General features: G+C 48.1%; 1 protein-coding gene across 1 annotated transcript; it reads right to left on the bottom strand.

Moving 5' to 3' along the window:
• Window positions 1–180: 180 nt before the first annotated feature.
• On the bottom strand, window positions 181–18,754 carry LOC149339751 (uncharacterized). The gene is made up of 8 exons (XM_089550989.1): window positions 18,454–18,754; window positions 8,514–8,868; window positions 7,786–7,997; window positions 7,033–7,156; window positions 5,715–5,884; window positions 4,206–4,371; window positions 3,211–3,297; window positions 181–900 (listed from the first exon to the last, which is right to left on the bottom strand). The coding sequence occupies exons 1-8, from the start codon at window positions 18,691–18,693 to the stop codon at window positions 728–730; spliced, it is 1,527 nt and encodes a 508-aa protein (XP_089407115.1). The 5' UTR covers window positions 18,694–18,754; the 3' UTR covers window positions 181–727.
• Between the last annotated feature and the right edge of the window lie 5,472 nt (window positions 18,755–24,226).

The raw sequence follows: 24,226 nt of genomic DNA, 5'->3' as shown, positions 1-24,226 counted from the left end.
ACACGGAGTTATCCGAAGCCAGATCTGGTATTAAGGTAGCGCGATTGTACCGCGTCAATTTCAGTGTAAAACTATCACATTCATATGCAGTATTTTTCGTAACCCTTAGCGGTCGATCTTTGAAGCGCGGAGGCAAGTAGACAGTCAGCCGTGTTTTTGCTTTCCTTGTATGACATCGTGTGCAGTAAAACAACACAAAATTTTAGAGAGAGCTTGTGCAGTAGGTCATCTATAAATATTCATATAGTCACTACAGCCTCTCCAAAGGACGGAGCTTTTCGTACAGTCCAACTTGAAACTTCCACGCGAAAAATACAAACTTTAACGGAAAAAAGAGGCCCCAAGGAGCGTTGACTATCAGGATCGACGTTCACATTTTAACACGCCCAGTTATCAGCTCGGCTCGTGTCTTCTTTGAAAGTTGCTTTTTTTTTCTTTTTGAAAATGGCGCATTTAAAGCTGCAACAGTTCATCAAAGAGACATGTGCCGTTCCGCTGCTCCGATCACCCGCCTTATAGTCTGTTGGTTCTATGTAAAAGCCTGCGAAGGTAACAAATGACAAGATACGCAACAAAACAGGCAATGGTCTTTCATCCCTTCCCCCGTTATACTTCTTGATGAATTCAGCGCGTATCAAGAGCTCCATCTGTCGTGACTAATTTCTAACACGGCTTCCCAGAGCTGGTGGTATAAGTAGACAGTGCGGTAGTTCGGACTTAGTGGGGTCTAGGGGCTGACTAGCCGACGAATCGAGAAGTCCTGCTGATGCGCCAGTGTCAGCGGCGGTGGTGGCGGCAGCGTCGGCTGGTGCGTACACTGCTGGCACAGTCCATTCACCACCAGGCGACTTGACACCGGAAATTCAGCGCAGCACTGCTGGCACTTCACGTGGGGGCAGCCTGCACACAGACACGTCCACATGCGCTGATTACAACACGCGCTGCGAATGTGCGAATGTTGAAAATTGAAAATGTGGTTTTTGAGAAAAAGAAATGGCGCAGTAACTGTTTCACATTTATCGGTGGACACCTGAACCGCACCCTGAGGGAAGGGATAAGGGAGGGAGTGAGAGAAGAAAGGGAGAAAGCGGTGCCACAGTGGATCTTTACCTGGGGATCTTTATGTGCCCTGACATCGCACAGCACACGGGCGCCTTTTTTTTTTTTTTGCGTTTCGCCTCCATCCCGGGCTCGAACCCGGGATCTCCCTGTCCTGATTACGGAAGTGCTATGACAATCCACGTCACAAGTAAAGAGCCCTGGGCCAGGCTGTGTGGTTCGTTATGCATCGTCAGCGTTTCAAATCTCTTCCATGAGAACCGCCGTACGCACCACTGAGTCCAAAAAAACTTTGACGGCTGTAACTAAAGCCGCACTACAACGCTTATAAACAAACCCCTTGAACTGTTTGCTTTTTACAATAGTTGTACTTTAAAATCCGTGCAATCATAATAGCTCTGCTCTTGTTCACAGAGATGTGTAAAAAACCCGGGCCCTGTAGATCAAGTGGGGTGATGCATTGTGACAGGGAACACATGCACTGCCCCGACTCCATGCATAAGAAAGCACCTGTAGTCTGTCGAGGCCATCTTCTTCTTCGTCCACCATTCCTTCCCCTTTAACTTCCTATCCCTTCAAGCTACACCCTGACGACGTCGATTAACTATCCTTCTCCACTGGAACCACGCGCAACGACAACCTTTGTTTGAGTTCGCCTCTTGACTATTGAGCGCAGTGGTTAGGTAAAAGGCTCCGCCAAGAAAGGGAGGAGAGAGAGAGACTTTAATAAAGACAGGATAGGTTTATCTAGTTGTTAGCCTATAGCATGCTACTCTGCCAAGAGTGCGTGCATCGAGCCTATAGGAGTGAAGCCCAAATCTGGCGTGGAGTTCAGGGACACATGCTTTCGCCCATATATCTCAGACTCACCCTCACTTATCTCTGGCTTGGTGTAGCGTTCACCAATCACTACTCATTCTTAATCGGTATGGCTGATAGTCCTGCATGTTCCATCTGCGGGCAAGACGAGACCATAACCCACATTCTTTGTGACTGCCCTGCCTACACCACCGAAAGGCAGTCTCTCAGCCGTGCGCTGGAGCGCCTAGATACACGCCCTTTCACGGAAATGAAGATTCTCGGCCCCTGGCCGCGGCGGTCGTCGGCGGAGAAGGCCTGCAAGGCACTGCTCCGCTTCTTGAGAACTTCTGGCCTGTACGATAGGCTGTGACTTTAACGAACAGTGACGTTTTATAGTGACTTCAATTTTCTGTTACTCTCCTTTATCTTTCTTTTTTTATCCCCTCACCCCCTTCCCCCCGTGTAGGGTAGCAAACCGATTATTATTTCGGTTAACCTCCCTGCCTTTCCTCTTCTATATCCTCCTCCTCCTCCTCCACCCTCACTTATAAATCACGGACTCTTACGCAAATTTCTGGGCTACACTTGACGCTGAGTCATTTGCGGCTTATATATCGTTGGTTGACGGTTTGAGGAGCCAGCTTGAAATAAACTATCAACTAACACTACTGGATGGACAGAAAGAAACAACACATTGCTCGTTGTCGCATCGTTCTGCTTTTGGCCGTCGCCCCGTGTCCATCAAGAATAAATTCAAGTTGGCTCCCCAATACATCTGGCAAACCAATGCCACTTTATTCCTCCTCACTTGATTATGGATTAGCTGCTCAAGATTCAACGTGCCCCGTCGCCTATGTGCATGTTTTGGGCTGTTAGGGGAGGTGGTCAGCACTATAGCGCCAAACACTGACACATTATCCAAGAAGATGGAATGGTTCATTGATAGCGTTGTCTGTGTTGTGTTAATTCAGCGCGGGGGGATCAAGAACTGGGAGGCGCTCAGCAGCTAATCTTCTCAACTTTGATAAGACACTGGCCTTCTAAGGCAGCGGTAGGAGATGCATTTGTTGCTTGATTGCGAGGTATACAGACGGAGCAACTGGCTAGACATGCTACTTCAGTCACCTCATGGCTTTTCTTTGGAAATGGCCCTGGTATGCGTTTGATAGGGTTGAGGAGAGTGCTCTCATGTGGGGCGATAGTTGCCCCGCAGTGAGACAGAGTCCGAATTTTATTCTCATCACTTGAGCTAGCGAAACGAAGTGTGCAACCGCAATCGCAGCTTAACACCGTCCCGACAGAGTGCATATACCAACGGAGCTCAGTAAAATACAGTCGTGCCACGCGCACCTTCCTGGTGCGTCTTCATGTGCGCGCGCAGGTTGCAGGCCAGGGCGAAAGTCTTGTGGCAGACGTCGCACGTGTGCGGACGATCACCTGCGTCAGAAAGATGGCAAGAGCTTTTATGAGACTCGTTTAGTATACCTTACAATGGCGCAAGTTGAAACCATACATAGGTATGGTAAAATGTTTAGGGGAATCCCCCAAGGTGCAGTAGGTCTGTAATAAGGGAGTGATTACTCATTGTCATCCGCCCAAGCGCGGTCATACGGCTTCGAAGGAAAGCTGTGCAGCTTTCTCAGACACTTCTTAGTTAAAAAAAAATCGTCCTGGTCCGAGGTTCGAACTCAGGACCACCGCTTCACCGAAGTAGTTGCTCTACCAACAAAGCTAACCGAGACGGCTAGCATATGGTAGGGCGAGAGAATATTGAACAATAAATCGAAGTGGGAACAGTGTTGGTCATATTTTTAGGGTAGTCCTCCAAGGTGGAGCAGGTTTCTAATAAGGGAGTATACTTAATGGCATCCGCCCAAGCGCAGCCATATGCGGCGGATAGCTGTGCGGTAGAAGCTGTACAGCTTTCCTTTGTAGACGCGTATGGCTGCGCTTGCGTGGATGCCAATGAGAAATCACTCCCTTAATACATAAGTACATAAGCATTTATTAATGTAGCGTACTTTAAATTGCAGGAAAAAAATTGCAATGTGAAAGTCGGTCGAAACCACACTTCTTTTGCCTGATTCTGTAGCCATTTTCTTGTTCATTTTCTTCGAGCACTTCAAGGGGCAAATTTACTCTCAATCGTTTATGACGCGGTTCTATCTATGAAAATAAGGGTGGCAGGCCGGATCCTCCTCTTTAAAAAATCCGAACTTTAAACGTCTTCTCAATAAATACTCTCTTCCTGTCCTTCTAAGCACTCAGCCCGTTACGGGTCCCGTGAGTATGGGACAGAGCGGCGCTGATCCCCAGCTCGTGTGTATGCGTTCTAATTTCCGTACCGGTGTGCAGCAGCAGGTGGTTCCTGAGGTTGGTGTGTTTGCTGAAGCCGCGGTCGCAGAGGTGGCATCGGAAGGGCCACGAGCCGCTGTGCACATACGCGTGCGTCTTCAGGTCGCCGGGCGTCGGAAACGACTTGGCGCACACGGGACACTTGTGCGGCTTCTCCTGCGCAAGCCATCGTGCATAGACAGACCACAGCGCACGGTCAGGCAAAGAGGTTCGGTTATTGTGATCAAGAATGCGCCTCTCTGTGGAGCACTTACACATGCATGCGCCACATAGGTGTGCTATTCTGCACATTAAGCAGATTTAACAAAGAGAATACGCATACTAGTACAAACTTGTATCCGACAATTGTTCATTGCGCATGCGCAGCGACCAGACGCCCCCTGCCAACACACATGCGAAGTAGATATCCGGTAGGTCTGCTATACGGTTCCGCTGTAACGACTCCGCTGTGCTGAAGCCCTAACATCTGTAGCACACACTATGCGGTCCGAGCTGACGTCACTGAGCTTTGCCAGCACAACGTTGCTGAAATGTAAACCTTAAACTTCCCATCGAAATGAGTAGGAATCCTTACACTGTCATCACGTGTTTGGCACCACGTATCGTGGTGCGTTTCATTGCTATAAGGGTTTGGGTTTATGGGGTTTAACGTCCCAAAGTGACTGAGGCTATGAGAGACGCCGTAGTGGAGGGCTCCGGAAATTTCGACCACCTGGGGTTCTTTAACGTGCACTGACATCGCACAGTACATGGGCCTCTAGAATTTCTCCTCCAAAGAAATTCTAGCCGCCGCGGCCGGGATCGAACCCGCGTCTTTTGGGTCAGCAGCCGAGCACCATAACCGCTGAGAGCACAGTGTTGCATAGGCCACTCCCTGCTGTAACATGCAGCTTTGTAAGAAAAGTTGGAGTAGTTATGCACTTGTACACACTACTTTGGAGAGATTCAATTTTGATTGAAGTATTCTAAAGGAATTTTTGAAGCAATATTTCTCTCCGTGACTTCCTCACACTTTGTTGCACAGCTACGGGTTTTCACCACATTGCACGTATCACTTATGTAATTAGGCAAGCTGAATGAATTCTGTGAAATAACAGGGATAGTTTATTGACACTTCTAAAGCAGTCATCGCGCCTTCGATGTTAATTTGCGCTAGTACTGAGCTTTCTCTGCTTAACATGATATCATTTGGCAGTTCGCGTTTCAATTTTCTTCTTCGCGTTTCAAGAAACCGAGCAACGGTGGTTTGTTTCTTAGCTGCGTAGCAAAGCACTTATATGGCAGCCCTTTTAGGCTCTGGGTGTGTGTTAAGTAAGGTGAACCCTTGCCCTCCCTTTTTGACACCTTTCGATCTTTAGAGGTGCCGTAAAGCTCCACTATATGGTTTAGAAGCAAAAACCTGTTGCTCGGTTACTTTTGGAAAAGAGAGAACATACAAATATCACAATTAGAATAACTGGTCAACGATCACGAATGCTCACGGGTGCGGGTATACTTGCCTTGGAGTGGGTCATGCGGTGGTAATACAGGTTCGAGGAGGCCGTGAAGCGCTTTCCGCACACGGGGCACTGGTGCGGCTTCTCGCCTGAGTGGATGCGCCGGTGCGTGTTGAGCGAGCTGGACGTGCTGAACGCCTTGCCGCACACGTCGCACGCGTGCGGCTTCTCGCCTGCGTGCAATGACGGCAGCAATCAAGACTCCTCTTTTTGGGCGCATACAACGCTCCCGCTATAAACAACTCGCTCTCAACTCCACGGCAGAGCGAGTCATGAAAGCTGCCACTCGCATTGCGTTACTCTGCTACACCTGGGCTCCGTATATGTCATCGAAGCACGTATACCCGTTTAGTTCTTACCCTACTGTGCGAAAAATGCTGTATGTATTTACGTGTCAAAACTACATGCGGGCTGTGTGACATTCTGTGGTGTACGGCCTCGGAAGAAGTCCGACCACAATGGTGTTCGATAAGGTGCGCCGAAGTGTCAGTACACGGGCATTTCCTCACTTCGCCTTCTCCAAATGAGGAAGTTACGGCTGGAAGTCGAAAACGCGAACCTGTGATCCCGACTCCAGTTACCTTGGCGGGTTTCACTCCTAGAAGAATGTTTGCATTCGTAAATGCCAGGCCGGCCGTTGATCTCGAAGACGTCTGTCAGGCACAACGTTCGCACGCGACGAGGATGGAAGCTAATAAACGCCTTTAGCATACCGTTTGCCTTGTTATCGTTACCATGACCACAGCGCCGGGAGGCCGCCCACTGGCAGTGCGCACGCGCTGATTGGTCTCCGATGCGGTAGGCTCACGCGCAGCTACTAGGTACCTGGCGACCTTCAGGGCGATCTGCGCATGCACATTCACGGCGCTTGGGCTCCCGGTACTCCGGCAACGGTAACACGGTACTTGGCACATGGTATGTTAAAGGCGTCTAGATATGCGCCGAACAAAGGGCACTGCTGTTCGTTAATTCCGAGAAAACGATAACACAGTCGCCATGACAGGGTCGCGTACTAGCGCCTCTGCATAGTTCAGCCTAAGAGTACTGTTTCTTTTTTTGTAAAAAATTTCTCAAAACTCCTCGTTCTGATAAATTTCCAGGGCGGGTACTAAAAAACGGAGATAATTCAACTGACTGCGGTGCCTGTTCCATTCGTTGGCGCCCAACATTGGGTTGCCATTGCATGCACATGCACAAACAGAAAAATGACATTTTCGCCGGCGGTTTCTCGCTGATAGGCTACTACGTTTCGCAGTGCTGAAGCGCAGCTTTGCTTCAGTAGGCTGTTCAGCGCGGCATAAGGGTGATCGCTTTCACGTACCTGTGTGCGTTCGCATGTGCCGCCTCAGCAGGGAAGGCCGGTCGAAGGTCTTGGTGCAGTACTCGCAACTGAGCATGCACTTCTGCCGCCGCTTCTTTTCCTTGCTTTTCCTCGCCTGGCTCGGCTGCGCAGTATAGCAAAACGCCAAGTGCGACTTCAGCCCTGTCGCTTTAAATCATTGTCAAGGAACAGAAAAAGTGTCCCCATCCCTTTTAGGACTGCCTTGGATGATGATGTGGTTTCGAGCGCTGGGTGTCGTTTGTACAACAGAGAAAGTAAGAAAACAACAGCATTAGCAGGAGAGGGTTCTCTTATTATACGTGTGCATGAAAAACGTGTCATGTTGAATACCAGCAAATTTCAACTAATATTAGTAAAGATGTGTCTGTGTCACGCAACGCATCTACTGAGGTCTGTAACCTTCGATAGCGTTGACATGTCCCGCATAGTGATTGTGGACGACTTGAGTAGGGATAACGACCTTTCGTTTGGCGTTTTGGCTCTACCTTCTGGCATTTTCTTTAGTCTGCCTAAAACTCTGATCGGCTGAATCTAAAAGGAGAAGGAAAGATTGGACACATTTTTAAAAAGGCTTTCGCATGATTCAGAAAGCGTTATTCAGCAAGGCGAGGCAAGTTCTGACACTTGCAGATACAGCACGAACCAAACTGCGTAGAACGATATGTACTATCCTGTATGTTGATGCATGCTCAGTGCCAAGAGGTCTCTGAGCGGCGAATAGAAGCTTCATACCTGTATGTTCTCGTTGTTGGCCTCCGACGTGGACGCCGAAGAGGATGAGCTGGCCGACAATGACGTGGAGGTGATGGAAGCGGGTGTCCGAAGCAGGCCCGAAGACGACGACGACGTCGACGACGACGCGCGACACGAACTTGGAGACGCGGATGACGCCGAAGTCGACGTTGACGGCGACAGCAGGCTCTGGGACAGGTCCAGCGGGAAGTCTGCGGGCAAAGTCGGGGTGAGGAAAGAGCTTATGGCCGCTGGCTCCTGGACAACGCCGATACACATGGAGAACATACAGTCGATAAAAAAGGAAAATGATCGATGACTGAGGCAGTTAAAAGGTTCGTTACGCATTGTGGGAGATGCGCGGAGCGCCGACGGAGTGATTTGTGTTCTCTTGCCGTGATTAGTGGTCACAGAAGTCTAATCAACCGACTGCGAGCTAATTCCGCCTCACCGAAAACCACAATATCATTGCGAATTACAATGTGGTCTAGTGATCAGGCCTCATTCTACACGGAAGCCTACTGGTGCAGGGGCCTGAGAAACTAACCTGTAGTGTCACAAAAAAAAGGGCTCGTTCTCGCCCTGATCTCTCTCTCTCACACACACCCACACACAGCGCAGATGACAATGACGTGCATACCATTTTCCCGCGAATGAAGTCATGCTTGCAAATCTCGGTTGTACAGCCTACGTAAGCGACAGAGAGCTGGGGGCACTGCGCATCCAACCTTGGAGAGTTCTTTGGAACAGGCGGCGCTCCAGTCCTACGGCCATCTTGGGCGTCGAGGTAGTCATCCCGACGAGGGAAGACTCCTCCTCCAGTCGCTCCTCTCCCTCGGCCTTGTCGTTGAAGAAGGCCACCAGCTCGGTGTTGGGCTGCACCGGCCGCAGCACGCGGTAGAGCACGGGCGCCTGCGGCGGGGGCCGCAGCCGGGATGAGGATGCCGGCACGCGGCTCGCCACCAGGTTGACCCGGGGCGAGATGCGCCTGGCGAGCCGCACGAAGCGGACCCAGTTGCAGTGGCGCACCTGCCGATGCTCCACCTCGCGGATCTCGTCGTAGCAGCCCAGGGAGTGGCGGACCTGTGTGGGATACCCACCAGACATCCGTGGTCATTCCTGCGCCCCCGACGTTTTTGGGCCACCTGCGTGATTCTTTCCTGCAGCGGTTGTGGATATCCCTCTGTCGCATCTGAAGTGGACTACAGTGTTGGTGCTTCTCTTCCCCTCCCCCTGTGCAGCGCATTTGACGGCCTCCTGCTTATGGAGAAAAGTGGGCGACTGGCTTGAGGATAGGTATTTTATGGGGATTTTCACGAAATCGACGCCGCGCCGCGAACTAGTCTAGGAAGCATCGGCGCGCGCGAAACCATTCGTTTGCTCCGTTCCGAGTGCTTCGTCGGCGCTTTCAGACGTTTTTGTTTTTGTTTTCATATAAAAATATATACACTATAAGAAAGCTGTGAATTCGCTCAGTGAACACAAAGGAGCAATTCTAGAAAATGTAGTTTTTATTGTAGTTCTACAGCGCTATAATTATATTTGTGATTCTTATAATTGTAATTCTAAACGTAAGAAAAAAAATTTCCTTCTTGCCTCTCGATTACTCCTTTACATCATCGAGAAACGATAGACATGAAAACGCCACCATCAAAAAACAAGCTCGAGTTCATCGCTACGTTTTAAAACAGCAACGGCTCTTCATATAGGCTGCACAGAGCCGGAGTACTCCGGTACGCCGGAGTACCAGACGACACGGATAAGGAGTGCGTGCGGTGAATGCTATCACATTGTACACTTATGGGTTGGTTAAGCGGAATATGTGATGGTGAAAGAAAGAGCAGCAGCATCCGTGTCTGCGAGATGATACGCAGAGGGATCCAGGCCGCTCCAGGGACCCTTTAAAGCCATCTCGTCATAGCCTTAAGTCGGGTATTGAGTGTCCCCTACAATTTTACAGTTCGCGGTCGTGGAAAAAACACAGCAGAGGCGAAAGCAAATTGCAACGGGATGCTGAACATCCCAGGAACAATGAAACCCTCACCCTCGTGTATAAGATTGGGTTGGATCGCTTCCCCGCGTCATCAGTAAGGAGATAAATATTATCTAATACTTAGCCTTCCTATACGGCTGTCCTTAGAAACAGAAACTGCACAATGTTTACACTGTATCGCTGCGCAAATCGTTGAGCGAAAGCTTGGCACAAAGAGCGCTAACGCGCAGCGCTCCCTGGTGTCTGACGCCTCGAATCGCTTCTTATATCCGTGTTGTGACATCACTACTCTGGCATATCCACACAGCCGAGTTCATGCACTGTACATCAGAGCCTGTACTCGTTTGCGCCTTCCATTTAAAAGTATGATGTCGGTATGACTTACAGACATGTGTGTACGCTTATAGCGCTAGAGCATATGTTGTCCATACAACTTTTTCCCCTACACCGCGCAATCTTCGCAATGCAAGCGCATTGACTTCCTCGCCTGTCCACTTCTCCTTGAACCCTCGATTGACTACATCCGCCTTTGGGACATCAACAATGGAACACACCCAGAAAGTCTGGCTGTAGGAGCATAACGAAACTTACATCGCCCGTACGATTGCAGCCGACCGATTGCTTGAAATACAAAGGACATAGCCGGATACCACACGAATCACTGGAATAGGTGCAGAATTCAACTTTGAATGAAATCTTCGCTTGTTTCTTAACACCGAATCGTTTATGCGTGCTATAGTGAGCAATGCGTCATTTGCGAGAACATTTGATGCAACCTCGGAGAAAACTTTGTTCTACAGTCGATAAAACGAGCAGGTTATTTATTTATTCATTCATTAATTTATTTTAAATTGGTTTTGCCTGCGATAGCATCTGGTTTGGTGCAGGCTTCCTCTCACATTTCATCTTTGTTGTTGTTTTTTGTACTTCTTGAGAGTTTTACAATAAAGTTGTCACGATGACGCGCTCGGATGCACCCCATGAAAAGGATTCGCTGTAAACGAAGATTTTGTTGACTAAATTCCGGCAGCCTGATTGCCGTCAATACGAACAGCTGGAGACCCCTACTCACGCCATGGGATCAGAGACTGACGACAGATGGCTTTCGCCCCTGCGCCGGCAATATGATGGCGTCTGGAATTATTTATATAATGTGCAGCCATGAAAAGAAAAATATTGCTTGGTATGAAACCATGCAGCACAAGTTTGTGAGGGACGGTCGCTCAATATTTGGAGCGCAATGTCTTGCATCTACGCAAGCAAATATTGGTTTTGAGGAAAGAAAATGGCGTAGTATCTGTCTCACATATCTCGGAGGACACCTGAACCGCGTCGTAAGGGAAGGGTGGGAGGTGAGAGTGAAAGAAGAAAGAGAGAAAGAGGGGCCGTAGTGGAGGTCTCCGGAATAGTTTCGACCACCTGGGGATCTTTAACGGGCACTTAAATCGCACAGCACACAGGCGCGCGACCACGGCGGAACGCAAAAGGCGCCCGTGTGCTGCGCGATGTTGGTCGAAATTATTCCGGAGACCTCCACTACGACACCTCTTTCTCTCTTTCACTCCCACCTTTCTCCCTTCCCTTACGGCGCGCTTTAGGTGTCCGCCGAGATATGTGAGCAAGATACCGCTCTATTTCCTTTCCTCAAAAACCAATTCACCAATTTATTTACCCTAAATGTGCGCGGTAATTCGGCCCGTTAGCGCGCTCTGATAGAGAATGCTTGCTTGTGAACCTTGAAGCGACGACACCGGTCAGTGAATATGCTTCGCTAAATGCATGACATTCAAAGTAGGCGCTGTTGGCTATACAAAAAAATTACCGACGATTACGTTACTTCCTAATGCGAAATTTGAGCGCAGCAAATAAGCTGTTTCACCTTTTCGATAGATTGAGGCAAAGAAATCGAGCAACACATGTATGCGCTATCACAGAATTTTTTTTTTATTTTTCACACGTATTCCTTTAACAAAGACTCCACTAACAGTTCTTGACAGTCATGAAGGAAGCTTTGTGGTCGGAGAAATAGACTGATATATGTTCGACTTGGTACACCAATGCTTGATTCTCAAAGACGAGATCTATACAAGTGCCTCGCGAGGTTGTCACAGCCGTGGGACGCGTTACGAGCGAGAGGAACGGGATGTTCTCCCGCATAAGTGTTAGGAAATTGCTGTGTGTCTTTATGTCAACATTAAAGTCCCCCACTACTAACATCGGTGTGGATCGATGGACGGTTAATGCGAGTTGCAGGAAGTGCACGACGTCTTTCGTGAGTGCGGTAGGGGCGAAGTAGGCAGCTACTACCAGCAAGCCGTTGGGCAACTTTGCGGCGCACAGTTCGCCAACTTCATGTGACGTGCCAAACATTTCGACTGGTATTGCAGAGAGACCTGTACGCAAGTAGATAGCGACTCCCGCCGCTCTGTTGTGGTCTCTGCGAGCAGCACAGCAGTATAGGAAATCTATGATTTCGAGAGGCTCTTCGGGATCCATCCAGGTTTCAGCAAAGCAAAGTACAGAGGAATGGCGCAGAATGTGATCGTGGTGTACGTCCTTGGCATGTGCGGCAAGGGAGCGTACGTTAAGAATGTGGTTGTGAATGCTGAATCAAGTGCTGCCAGCGAATGACGCGTCCATTGGCTGTCTGCGTGTGTTACTGATGTGTGGTTAACATGTTAAGCTTCGCCTGTAAGAGTGGAACGCGACAGCGTCTTGCAACGCTGCCAGGGAGTCCACAGAACGCCATCGCCAATTCGGCTGTACGCCTTGCTGGACGGTAAATTTATTTTTTGAGGAAAGGAAATGTATCTCTCTCGCATATCTGGGTGGACACCTGCACCTCGCCGTAAGGGAAAGGGGGAAGATGGGAGTGAACGAAGACGCCGTATTAGCTAGACGCGCCTTTGTTCATTCCAAACCCTTCAGCTGGCATTACGGAGTGGCTAGCGTGCTCGTATCGCACTCCGGAGACCCTGGTTCGATTCCCCAACTCGACCAATTTCGTTCTCGGTTTTATTGATTTATGCGGTCTAACTAGAAAGGTTAATTAGGCTATTTCATATTTATATTATTGTATTTCTATCCATCGTGTTCTGTCATTAACCTGTCAATTGTTGGAACTGTCTAGGATGTTCGACACAACGTATATGAAACGAGGAACGTCTTACTGAGTGGGGAAGTGCGTGGTGGTGGAGAGAACGCGGCTTCGTACTTATCTGTTTTTTTTTTTCAGCAGCGTCTCCTTCCGCGGACGCTGCGGCGCGCGTCTTTCTTTCTTTCTTTTCTTTTCTTTTCTTCTGACCTCTTCATTCTCCTCTATATTAATTAGGCTGATTGATTAATTAAGCAATTAACTAAACTCAGTCCAACTTAGTTGCAGCATCACTATACGATCCCTTTGATTGGTTGCATGGTTACTAGCCAAAGTACAATTGGCCCCATTTGAAATTCGCGCACTGTGACGTCACGAGCATTTCGACCAATTGAAAAGCGTGGCATTGGGGGCGGAGCTGGTTACGAGGCCGACGCCGACGCCGACGCGAAACCCAGGAACGGACGCCAAAGAGCTGCGCTCTAAAACAAGCCGCATTTGATTTGATTCTTGAGCGCATTGCCCGTAATATGTTTCTGGCGCAGTCTGAGTAAACAGACCTTGACAGAAACGGCGGAGTTTTCTACAGCGCCTTACAACTTTGTAATTAAATCTCCTCGCCGGCACCCAAGCGTTTGAAAAAACTACATACTATCTACATAGAAGGATGACCGTCATACGCACCGCACTTTTTGTTCTCAAATGTGTCATCCCTGCACAAAACTCCAGCTAATGAGACATGAAAGGCTCTATAGCTTGAAAACGCAGCAAAATTAAATAGAGCTAATTTTAAATAGAGGTCGTTTCATATCGCATAAGGTAAGTTGCTGTAGAAAATGTCTAAAATAATTTCTCACTGCTTGAAAGGCTACAACACTCTGCCTGCTTTTAAACGCGCCATCTTTTGTATGGAGACTAATTACTACCTCGGACACCTTACGCGAATGATAAGCGATCATAAAGGAAGCATAGCTAGCACTATTTAGCCTTTCATTTCCCTCCTGTACTCACGGCAGGCAAATGCAATCTGAGCCTTCAAACTCATTATTTTTAAATTATACTTTTATGCCAACACACAGGAATAGATGGAATTAGATCCAGGCCCCGGCAGTCCCATTTCTATGGAGGCGAAATGTTGGATGACCGTGTGTTGTGCGATGTCAGTGCAGGTTAAAGAAGTCCAGGTGGCCGAAATTATCCGGAGCCTTCCACTACGGCGTCCCTCATGGTGTCGCCATAAACCAGAAACCAAACCATGGAATAAGTGCAGGTCCAGATTAGCTAATATCGAATTTGTCGTGTTATAGAACGCGAATGGCTGTTTTTCAAGCATTGCGATTGGGGCTGGGAACTGTTGTTTTTCGGCCCTTATAGATAAGGTAGAACGGAGCTGCCATATCGCACCGATTATTGCATGCATAGATAGATGCAAAAGATAAAAAATGTTAACTGATGCATTTAAAAGGACTATATATGAGTTATTGCACATTTACAGGAGTCATTGTTTGCGCCATCAATATTTTGAACACGCTGAACACGAACATATGTCTTCTGTTTCTGAGCTAGGGTGTAGGTTTTTCACTTTTTCAATAATCAGTGTTTAAAACCTCATCCTCACTTATCACTTACATTATCACTAGAAACAAGAGTTAAGAACTGGTGCGTACCGATGATCTTCCCTTGCTCTGTGCTGCTGGTTATCGCAGACTATAACTAATGCACACGTGATTTGTGTGTGCACTCGAGTACAGTTAATCCCCTCTCAGTTATTTTCCTGTTTTGTTTTTTCGCGACGGGAAGCTGTCGTTTTTTTTGTTTTTTTTGTTTTAGAAAAGGGACCTTAATTTGAATGAACAAATCCATCTTTCACACCACGCATTTGAATACGGGTCAGGTGTCGTCAAGCGCGACGATTCATAAACGCACCGCGACTGAGCCGGGAGCTTGTGGCGACTCCAGTGGGGACTTTTATTCTGTTGTTTTCGTGCTGTACTTTCTACTACGTAAACATCACACTATAAAAGGATAAGAGCAAGCGCTTTAAGCAACAAAGTACAGGTCTCGTTTCGTCATATTTCGTCTTCTATCTTTAGCAAACAATGTACACATCTCAGCGTACCAAGTTGCTCGTCTCAAAAACATATTATTTGTAACGCGGAAAAAGCTTAGTGAATCGCCATGGGCATTCAGGCTTACATAATGCCGGAATCACATAGAAACCAAAGAAAAAATTAACGTCTTCGTTCTGCCACGTATTGTGCGCACATACAAGAGCCAATGTAGAAAATCTGTTTGCAACAATGAAATTTAAAAAATCGGTATGTCGTGAATATCTGACTATGGGAACTTGGTACATTTCGTGCAACTAGTCGAAGTTGTGTGGAAAACCAACTTGAAGGCCTTTATTTGCAACGAATAACGACGTTTTCGGGACATAGCTAGGACTGACTGTTCTCTTTTATTCCCCCACGGCGTTTTCTGCTATTACAAAGTGTAGAGGGCTAGCATGCACCATATGTGTTTATTCCCCCCCCCCCCCCCTCCTTTCTTAAAGGGAGGTGAGCTTCGCCGTTGAGCGGGCCCCAAGGAGATCTGTGGATGCGCGCGCCCATTAGGAGCGCCCATCTTTCTGTCTCCTGTGTCACCGCTGCAGACTCCGGAGAGCCCCCGGCGGTGGGGCGGCGAGGAGGGCGCAAAGCGGGAGGCGGCAGTTAGCGTTCAAGGCGGGCAGCAGCCAGAGAGGGAGCGGCCGGCTCTCCCAAGCCTCCCATTGTCCCCTTTCGGGAAAGGACGCGTGTTTCTCTCCGGGACCGCATCTCGCCAGTGTAGAAGGAGCCATAAAAATGTCAGCACCACCCCTGCATCGTACGCCGACGGCTCACAGCGTCTTGACAAACACCACTTGCGGCCCAATTTAGACACTAACGCTTCGTCGGTTGTTCGACAGCTTTTCTTTTGAAAAGAGAACACTGCTAGACGAAGCGAGGCCGGGCGCGTCCGGATGAATGGGGGTTGTGGGCGACAGTGCAGCTGGCTGGCGTCCGGTATGGCCCCGAGGCTCGACAACTCGGTCTCAAGAAACGGGCGCATGCAGAAGACGCCACCGGACAGAACGAACACAGCCACCTGCTTAATTGGGGACAGTGGCGGCCACTTGAGTTATGACGCCGCCCGGACCCCGGAGGACGGCTGCGGGGTCGGCAGTCCATTGTGATCCGACTCGTATCGGAAAGTGGTTCTGCGCTCCCGGGTGTTGTTCGCAACTGTCGCAGCTGGGGCTTGGGTCCGATAATTGCCCTAATTCCGAGAACCGTCAAGGCCACGGGTTCTGGGGAGACCAGTGCCCGTGGAAGTGTCTTGCTATGTTGCTTTTATGTGTTTTGCTTTTTCTTCCTTAGGGGAGAAAGTTGGTCTAATACAGTTGAAGTGTTTTGATATGTTATTTTTAAGTATTTTGCTTTTCTTTCATAGGGGAGAGAGTTTGTCTGATACAGTGGAAGTGTGGGGCGTGGCACCTAACCCAGGGAGCCAATCCGTTTTTGTGTCCATTCTCGGAATGTACGATGTTCTAAGTGAAAATGATGTCTTTTTTACACTATGTATATTTGTGAGATGGTTATGTGCCTTACGGAAATTGGGGGGCGGGCCACACGGCTAATAACCAATCGTATCAAAAGTTGGACACGATTGGATACTGAAGAATGCGGGCCGGGCCCATGTGTCTTTAAAACTGGGTCCCGGAGCCCGAAAAAGGGGTTCTGGGCTACGGAGATAGATGTAACGCATCTTCGGCTATGCCGAGTAGGGGCCTCCCCTAAATGTTAGCCAGTTCCATGTTGTTGTGCTCACTGCTCAACTTGTGTGTATATATGCAAACTATTGTACATAAAGCTTCAATTTATATCCCCTGCAAATTCTCAGTTGTTGCCGAGTATCGTCTCCTATTGACTTTCGGCCTTCAAGTCATCAAAAGCTTTCTCCGACGGGGCACCCCTGGTGCAGAGCAAAGGAAGAAAGGAAGGAAGAGAAAAAGAACCTTTTCGCTTTGGTGCGAAACTTTACTGAAAGAATAAACCGAGGTTTTCGGTTGCTTTTAACATTGTATCTCCCTAATTACTGTTCCTGACTATGCTCAACGACTTTCCCTTTATAAAATGGACATGGAGTTAGATACAGCATTGTCACAGTCACTCGTGCAGCAGCTCACGGTAGAAGAGAGCGAAGAAGATGCTTCCTGAAGCCCGAACCTGAAGAAAGAGGGGAAAGACTCCGTCCTTTGAACATAAGCTTTAAAAAAAATCACTTGTTTTCGCCCGGGCAATAGCGGTAATAGTTGACAGGAAATATACACGTTTTTTCAGCTAAAATGGATCAAGATCTAAAAAAAAGCAAAGCGTTCTTTCGAACTGAAATCTAGTGACTCTTATTGGGAGTTAAGTAAAGTACCGGCTAGTATTTCTTTTTGTTTTATTCACTTAATTAATTTATGTCGACTAATTAATAAACTTCTTAAATATGGCTTTAAATGTTCAGGCGTGAAGTGAAAAGTTGTCGAGCGCCACTAAATCGTCCGACCCAGGATGAAGTAGCCTTAGCGCAGCCCTTTTTATTCGGCGAAAATGTAAGCCCGCGAAATTTAAATAATAGAACGCGACAGCGGACACATATCATGATCTCACCAATCATTTTAAATTAGAGAGGAGAATTTTCCCCCCTCCAGACAAAAGACTTACTAAAGAACAAGAGGTTACGTGGCGTCGTCTACAGACGAGATCGATACGCACCCCATCACTCCTCGCGCACATTTATCCAGATCTTTACAACCCAAACTGCAAACACTGTGGCCAACGTGCTACCTATACGATCACATCCTGTGGGACTGCAAAATAGAGCCACCTCCGGGTGATCTAGTTACAGCTCCTTCTCTCGAGCGGTGGGAGACCGTGCTGGCTAGCTCTGACCCCAGAACGCAAGTTTTGGCGGTGGAGTGGGCTGACAAAGTCGTCGAGGGCTATGTACTCTCGACCACTTAACGCGACCTCTTGCCAAGCTCTTCCCGGCGAATAAAATGTTTTACAATCAATCTCCATGTGCCCGAATGTGCCACGGTTACAGTATACTCTCATCCGCTGTTTTGTAAAGCTCTTCCAGCCTCGCGCCTTCTGCGCTGCCCTCGACAGATTTTCACGTTTGCCGCTGGTTCCGAGATAAGCGCCGGCAGCGGCCGACGGCAAGCCGAAAAGGACCGCCGTAGACTCGGCAGTACGGTTTATATAGTCTCTCTGAAAGCGAACGCTGTTGCGAGTCATCAAGCTACTGGACTGAAATTTTGCTCTAGGCGAAAGTCGCTTACATCTGGTGAATCCAAACGTTAAAAGCACACTTTGAGTAAAAATCTAAGCACTTTCTGGCATCGCTGGTAAAGTGTATAATGCATAGAGCTCCACGAAAGACATTAAAATGGCTGCCTAAGTTCAAATATCCTGTGGTAAGAAGGAAGTGTGAAAGGAGAAATTATGATATTACATGTAAAAAAAGCTGCAGTTCATTTCCAACGGCTTAAGAGAGTCAAGTTGCTTACATCATTGTCGTCCAGCAGGCTGTAGACTTCTAATCGGTCCAGACGCACAGACCCCTCCGCCGGCGAGAATACTTTTCCGACAGGGATGGCCTGGTTGGCCCACAGACGCACTTTCATGTCGTACGGGTGAGTCTTCGACGTGGTGTCGTCCTCGTCCAGGTCGCTGTCGTGCTTGGACGAGTCCTCCGTGGTGCTGAGCACAAGGCTGAACTCCGGTGGCATGAGGACGCACGTCTCCATGGTGCCGGTGGCCCCTACGACAGTTCAGTATCGCGTCGCACAAAGGCCCACGGAGCGAAGCTTGGAAGGCCTCTTCCATGGTTCATGGTCCCGTGCTGGTGGGTCGTGTCATGTCTCTGCCTGTGGTGTCCGCCGTCGAGAACCACTGGGAACGGGCCGTGTCCCTCAAGTGCCGAAGTCTGCGTCCCCAAGTGCCTGTGTACTGAAACTCCACAACTCAACTAAACTTGAGGCATTAAAAAAAATAACTTGATTCTAGTATACGGGGCGTCTTTGAAGAGCCTTTTGGGGCCAGAGCCACAAACGGCGAAGTCCTAGGTTTGGTTGAGAAGGAAGAATTGATCGCGATTCACACATGGGCACTTCGTTCTGGGTCACTCACACTCACATCGACACAGGGAGTTCTAGTACTCTGCTGTAGGGAGTCCATGAACTGCTATCAGAAAGGGCAAGGACGAAACGCGGTTGCTGGAAGACTTCTCAGCGCAAGGCCGAGAGTCAGGGGAGTCAGAGTCTCGAAGGGGTTAACGTCTACTGAGGTAACACGTGGAGCGACGAAGCGTGCTGAACGGCTCGGGGGAACCCGAAGACAGCGAAACGGATGGGCCTGGCTCAACTCGACGTCCTTCGAATGCACAAATAGCAATCAGAAAATGACGAGGTGGGCCCTATTTTCGGAAGATGCTCTAGCTGATGGCGACGAGGACAGACACTCCTTTCGGCTGAGCACCGGCCGAAAGTGTCCACGAGCGAGGGTGACGAAAGGAAATCTCAGAGTGTGAGCGCACGTAGGAGGTGTGTGTACGAAAGCGGGCCGAGGGGCAGCCAGGCAGGCAGGGGACGTCGGCGAGGAGTTGTCGTGCAGCCGGCTGCTGCCGGCGCCGAGGATGCTGCTACTCCGTCCGCTCGGATGAGGGGAGGGCAGTTAAGTGATGGTGATGCTGATGCATGGCCCAGGGGCAGGTGATTGGCTGGCGGGGGCCGAGTCTTCCGCGAGGGAAGAAGCTTCCTCCGAGACCACTCACGGGGGGCGAGAAGGGAGGCCGAGAATGAGGAGGCGAAAGAATTACCTCCTCCTCGCACTGCCTTACTCCGGCAGAAGGCACCCGGCAGCAGAATGGATGACACCCGGCCGCGCCAACGGGAGCGCTGAACACGTGGTGGGGGCCTCAGCGAGTCGGGCGAAGACAGTTGGCCCAGTATGCGCGGTTTAAGCGGATCTGTAACGATTAGGCACGGTTTGCTGTGGCAAGAGAAAAGAAAAGCGAGGAGGGTTAAATGCACGAGCTGTAGGCAGAAAGTTGAACCATTTTGCTCTTGGGATGATGCTTCGTGTTAATAACTAGCACCGAGAAAAACGACTGCGCGGAAGAAAGGATCGATTCTTGTTTCTAATTAGGTTGTTATGAAAGCACTCCTACTGATGTATTTTGCACTGCTTTTTGTTTGGACTGTTTTCCAGCGTTTTGTTTTCATCCCTTTCCCATAATAGGTTGCATGAAACCACTCCTATCGTGGCCCTTTTTTTGGCTGATAGTATCTCTAAAAAAGATAAATAAAGAAAACGGGAAGGAAAAAAAACGAGATCGATATATGTTGTGCGCTTTGTGTTAGACTGGTGTCGCCACAAGCATTTCATTTAACGTACAGAGCGTCGCTGTGGCATATCGTTAACAAGACATAACCAAGGAGAGGAAAGGGAACGCCCTGTATAGAGCGTTTTGAACGTCATCTACTTAGGGGGGATGAATACCGCGCACGTTTCGCAGTTAGCAAAGAAAGAAAGAGAGAAAGGAAGAGAAAAAAGAGAGAAGGAAAGAAAGGAAGAAAGAAGTAAAGAAAGAAAGAAAGAAAGGAAGAAAGAAAGAAGGAAAGAAAGAAAGAAAGAAAGAAAGAAAGAAAGAAAGAAAGAAAGAAAGAAAGAAAGAAAGAAAGAAAGAAAGAAAGAAAGAAAGAAAGAAAGAAAGAAAGAAAGAAAGAAAGAAAGAAAGAAACCACCGAGAATGCATTCCTTGACCATCGCATCCGTAACTGGAGTGTGCGCGGTCACGTACGCTTACGCAGGGGTCACTGGTGTTTATTGCCATTTGCAAGCGGCTGTGTAAGCGATGCGGAACACCACCACCACTCCTGAGTGCAGTCAAGAGAAACTAGCGCTATCGCTACGTTCTAAGCTGGATTTGGGGGTGAATTTTTGCAACGAGTGATGCATAGCGAGCTCTTTTCTTTTTGAAAAAAAAAAATCTTTTTCTTCTGAGCAAACAGTTTAAAAAATCCTGGGTATTATTTTTTATCCATATTACCTTATTATCGAAGGTCATAGTTGTTTTAGTTGTCATTCGGGGATGTCTACAATATTTTAAAAATTTTCTCCTGCCCGTCCTTGAGCCATGAATGTATATGCGGAGGCTATAATAATCCGCTATTTTAGCCTGGACTCTGACACGTAAAGGATACAAGACGTTATATATATATGCGTGTATGTATATATATATATATATATATATATATATATATATATATATATATATATATATATATATATATATATAGAGCGAGTAGATCTCATTTCGTCTAAAAAAAAGAAATAAAATTTTGCCGGGTTGCAAAAAGTGGGGCTGACCGAGTCCCGCACTGGTACAGAACTGTTTCTTTGAATCGTTCCGGCTCGGGTTCAGTACCAAGATGGCGAAAAAATATGAGTTCGGTTCCAGTTCCGGTTGAAAATTCGGGTTTGGCTGCATCGTGCGAAAAATACATGCGCTATCGAATGCATGCAGGCAAAGCATCCCTCCAGTGTACGTAACTAGTCGACCAGTCAAATTTTGTCGAGCCACAGCGCCGAGGATAATCGCATTTTCGAAATTCTAAAAACTAATATGGCTATTACTAACGACCGGCCACAAATATCTAATTGCAACTAGGCTCCTAACTGTAATAATTAAAAAATTAATTATTAAACATTAGTGAACCAGTTTACTACCTAAAAAATTAGGAGTCACTTTGGCGACTAAAGTGGTGCAAGGCGAAAGCCTTAGTACAGCATTCTGTCACGAATGTGGTTGTAAATGATGATTCAAGTGCTGCCAGCGAATGACGCGTCCATTGGCTGTCTGCGTGTGTTACTGATGTCCGGTTAACATGTTAAGCTTCGCCTGTAAGAGTGGAACGCGACAGCGTCTTGCAACGCTGCCAGGGAGTCCACAGAACGCCATCGCCAATTCGGCTGTACGCCTAGCTGGACGGTAAATTTATTTTTTGAGGAAAGGAAATGTATCTATCTCGCATATCTGGGTGGACACCTGCACCTCGCCGTAAGGGAAAGGGGGAAGATGGGAGTGAACGAAGACGCCGTATTAGCTAGACGCGCCTTTGTTCATTCCAAACCATTCAGCTGGCATTACGGAGTGGCTAGCGTGCTCGTATCGCACTCCGGAGACCCTGGTTCGATTCCCCAACTCGACCAATTTCGTAATCGGTTTTATTGATTTATGCGGTCTAACTAGAAAGGTTAATTAGGCTATTTCATATTTATGTTATTGTATTTCTATCCATCGTGTTCTGTCATTCACCTGTCAATTGTTGGAACTGTCTAGGATGTTCGACACAACGTATATGAAACGAGCAACGTCGAACTGAGTGGGGAAGTGCGTGGTGGTGGAGCGAACGCGGTTTCGTACTTATCTGTTTTTTTCAGCAGCATCTTCTGCCGCGGACGCTGTTGTCGCTGCGGCGCGCGTCTTTCTTTTCTTTTCCTCTTTCTTCTGACCTCTTCGTTCTCCTCTATCTTAATTAGGCTAATTGATTAATTAAGCAATTAACTAAACTCAGTCCAACTTAGTTGGAGCATCACTGTACGATCCCTCTGATTGGTTGCATGGTTACTAGCCAAAGTACAATTGGCCCCATTTGAAATTCGCGCACTGTGACGTCACGAGCATTTCGACCAATTGAAAAGCGTGACATTTTCTGTCGACAACTCCTGCTTACAACGATGACGCATTAAAGGCTTCCGCCTTAATACGATTCACCGGTTTTCTGGTGTCCGCCAACGTTGGTAATACTATGCTGCAAAAGCCATATCTTTACCAAGAAAATTCTACTTAGGAGAATTTTTTAAAGTGTTCGTTGAAACACCCGGTATATATTAAAGGTCCGAGTGATGTAAACTTCAGTGAATCATCTTTTTCGGCAAAGTTGTAAGGTGAAGTAACTCACGGAAGGGTAAAGGCATTCAGGTTCCGCTGCACTGTTGTACTGTTGCAGGTGCACTTGGTCTGATAACGTGTTCATAAACTTGTGGCGAGATTTCACAGAAAGCGTCGGTACTTTACATCCTTAATCTAGGCCGGAGAACGCAGATATAGTAGCACTTCCAAGCAAGAGAGACGATTAAATCGCGTACATACTATGCGATTAGGCGTCGTGTAGCTTCGCGGCAAATACGACAAAAAAAAATAAATAGCAACAGGTAAGTCATTTCCCATGCTTTCGCCATTCTCACAGGCACTGCTTGCTAAACAGGCGTGTGAAGGTAAAGATAATGTTCGTTTGAAGCGCATAAACAGGATGCGTGATGTAAGAGCGTAGATCGCAAAAGAATGCTAGCTTTACATGTTTTCAAACGAGAATGGGAAAAAATCTCTGCCTCTCCCGTAACCGAGAGTAGAGTAAGCATGAAATGTTTACGGGCCTAATGTCATCTCGGTGGACACCCGAACCGCACCGTACAGGAAGGGAGGAACGCCACCACCCGTTCAGCGCGATGCCTTGCCATTTGGTTTTTTGAGGAAAGGAAATGGCGCAGTAATTCTCTGCCATCTCGGTGGACACCCGAACCGCACCGTAAAGCAAGGGAGGAACGCCACCACCCGTTCGGCGCGATGCCTTGCCCTTTGAACGCAGCGCTTCTCCCCCGGGCCCCTGTGCACCTGCGCAGCTTTGCTTCGATGCGCGAAGCCCCTAAGAGATCACGTACGACAACGAAGTGTACGTGGCATTTATGTGCTTTTTGCAGGAGTTATTAGAAATCGGAAATTATAATTCCGTGCATTATCAAACGCACAGCGCGACTGATATCTTGATAAACATTGAGAAGGCACTGGCAGCAGTTATTTTTTGTGACTCGTTTGGAGACCAACCGTTGCTTGCATGCCGGTCGCGTAGGAGGGCTTAGAGAGTCTCGTTAAATCTCGTTAAGTCTCGTACGGTGCCCGGATGTTCTCGTTTCAGAGCCCGGATGACTGGAATTCAGTGCCCGGATGACTCGATTTCAGTGCCCGGATGACTCGATTTCAGTGCCCGGATGAGTGGATTTCAGTGCCCGGATGAGTGGATTTCAGTGCCCGGATGATGGCTCTCGGTCTCGGCGTGACGTCACCACACTGCCGACAACGGGGGCTAAAAGCATTTCATGCTTAAAATAACTACACACAGATAAACGATGCCGGCATCCTGCTATGAGACGGATGCGAACGAGTGGCGAACTTCGAGTTTAATTCGAGTGGCGAACTTTCTGCGAAATTCGCGCTTG

The sequence above is a fragment of the Amblyomma mixtum genome, chromosome 6 (genome assembly GCF_055824585.1).
Source record: "Amblyomma mixtum isolate Tamu chromosome 6, ASM5582458v1, whole genome shotgun sequence".
In the NCBI taxonomy this organism is placed as follows: Eukaryota; Metazoa; Arthropoda; class Arachnida; order Ixodida; family Ixodidae; genus Amblyomma; species Amblyomma mixtum.
This window is presented reverse-complemented; position numbering and strand designations above follow the sequence as displayed.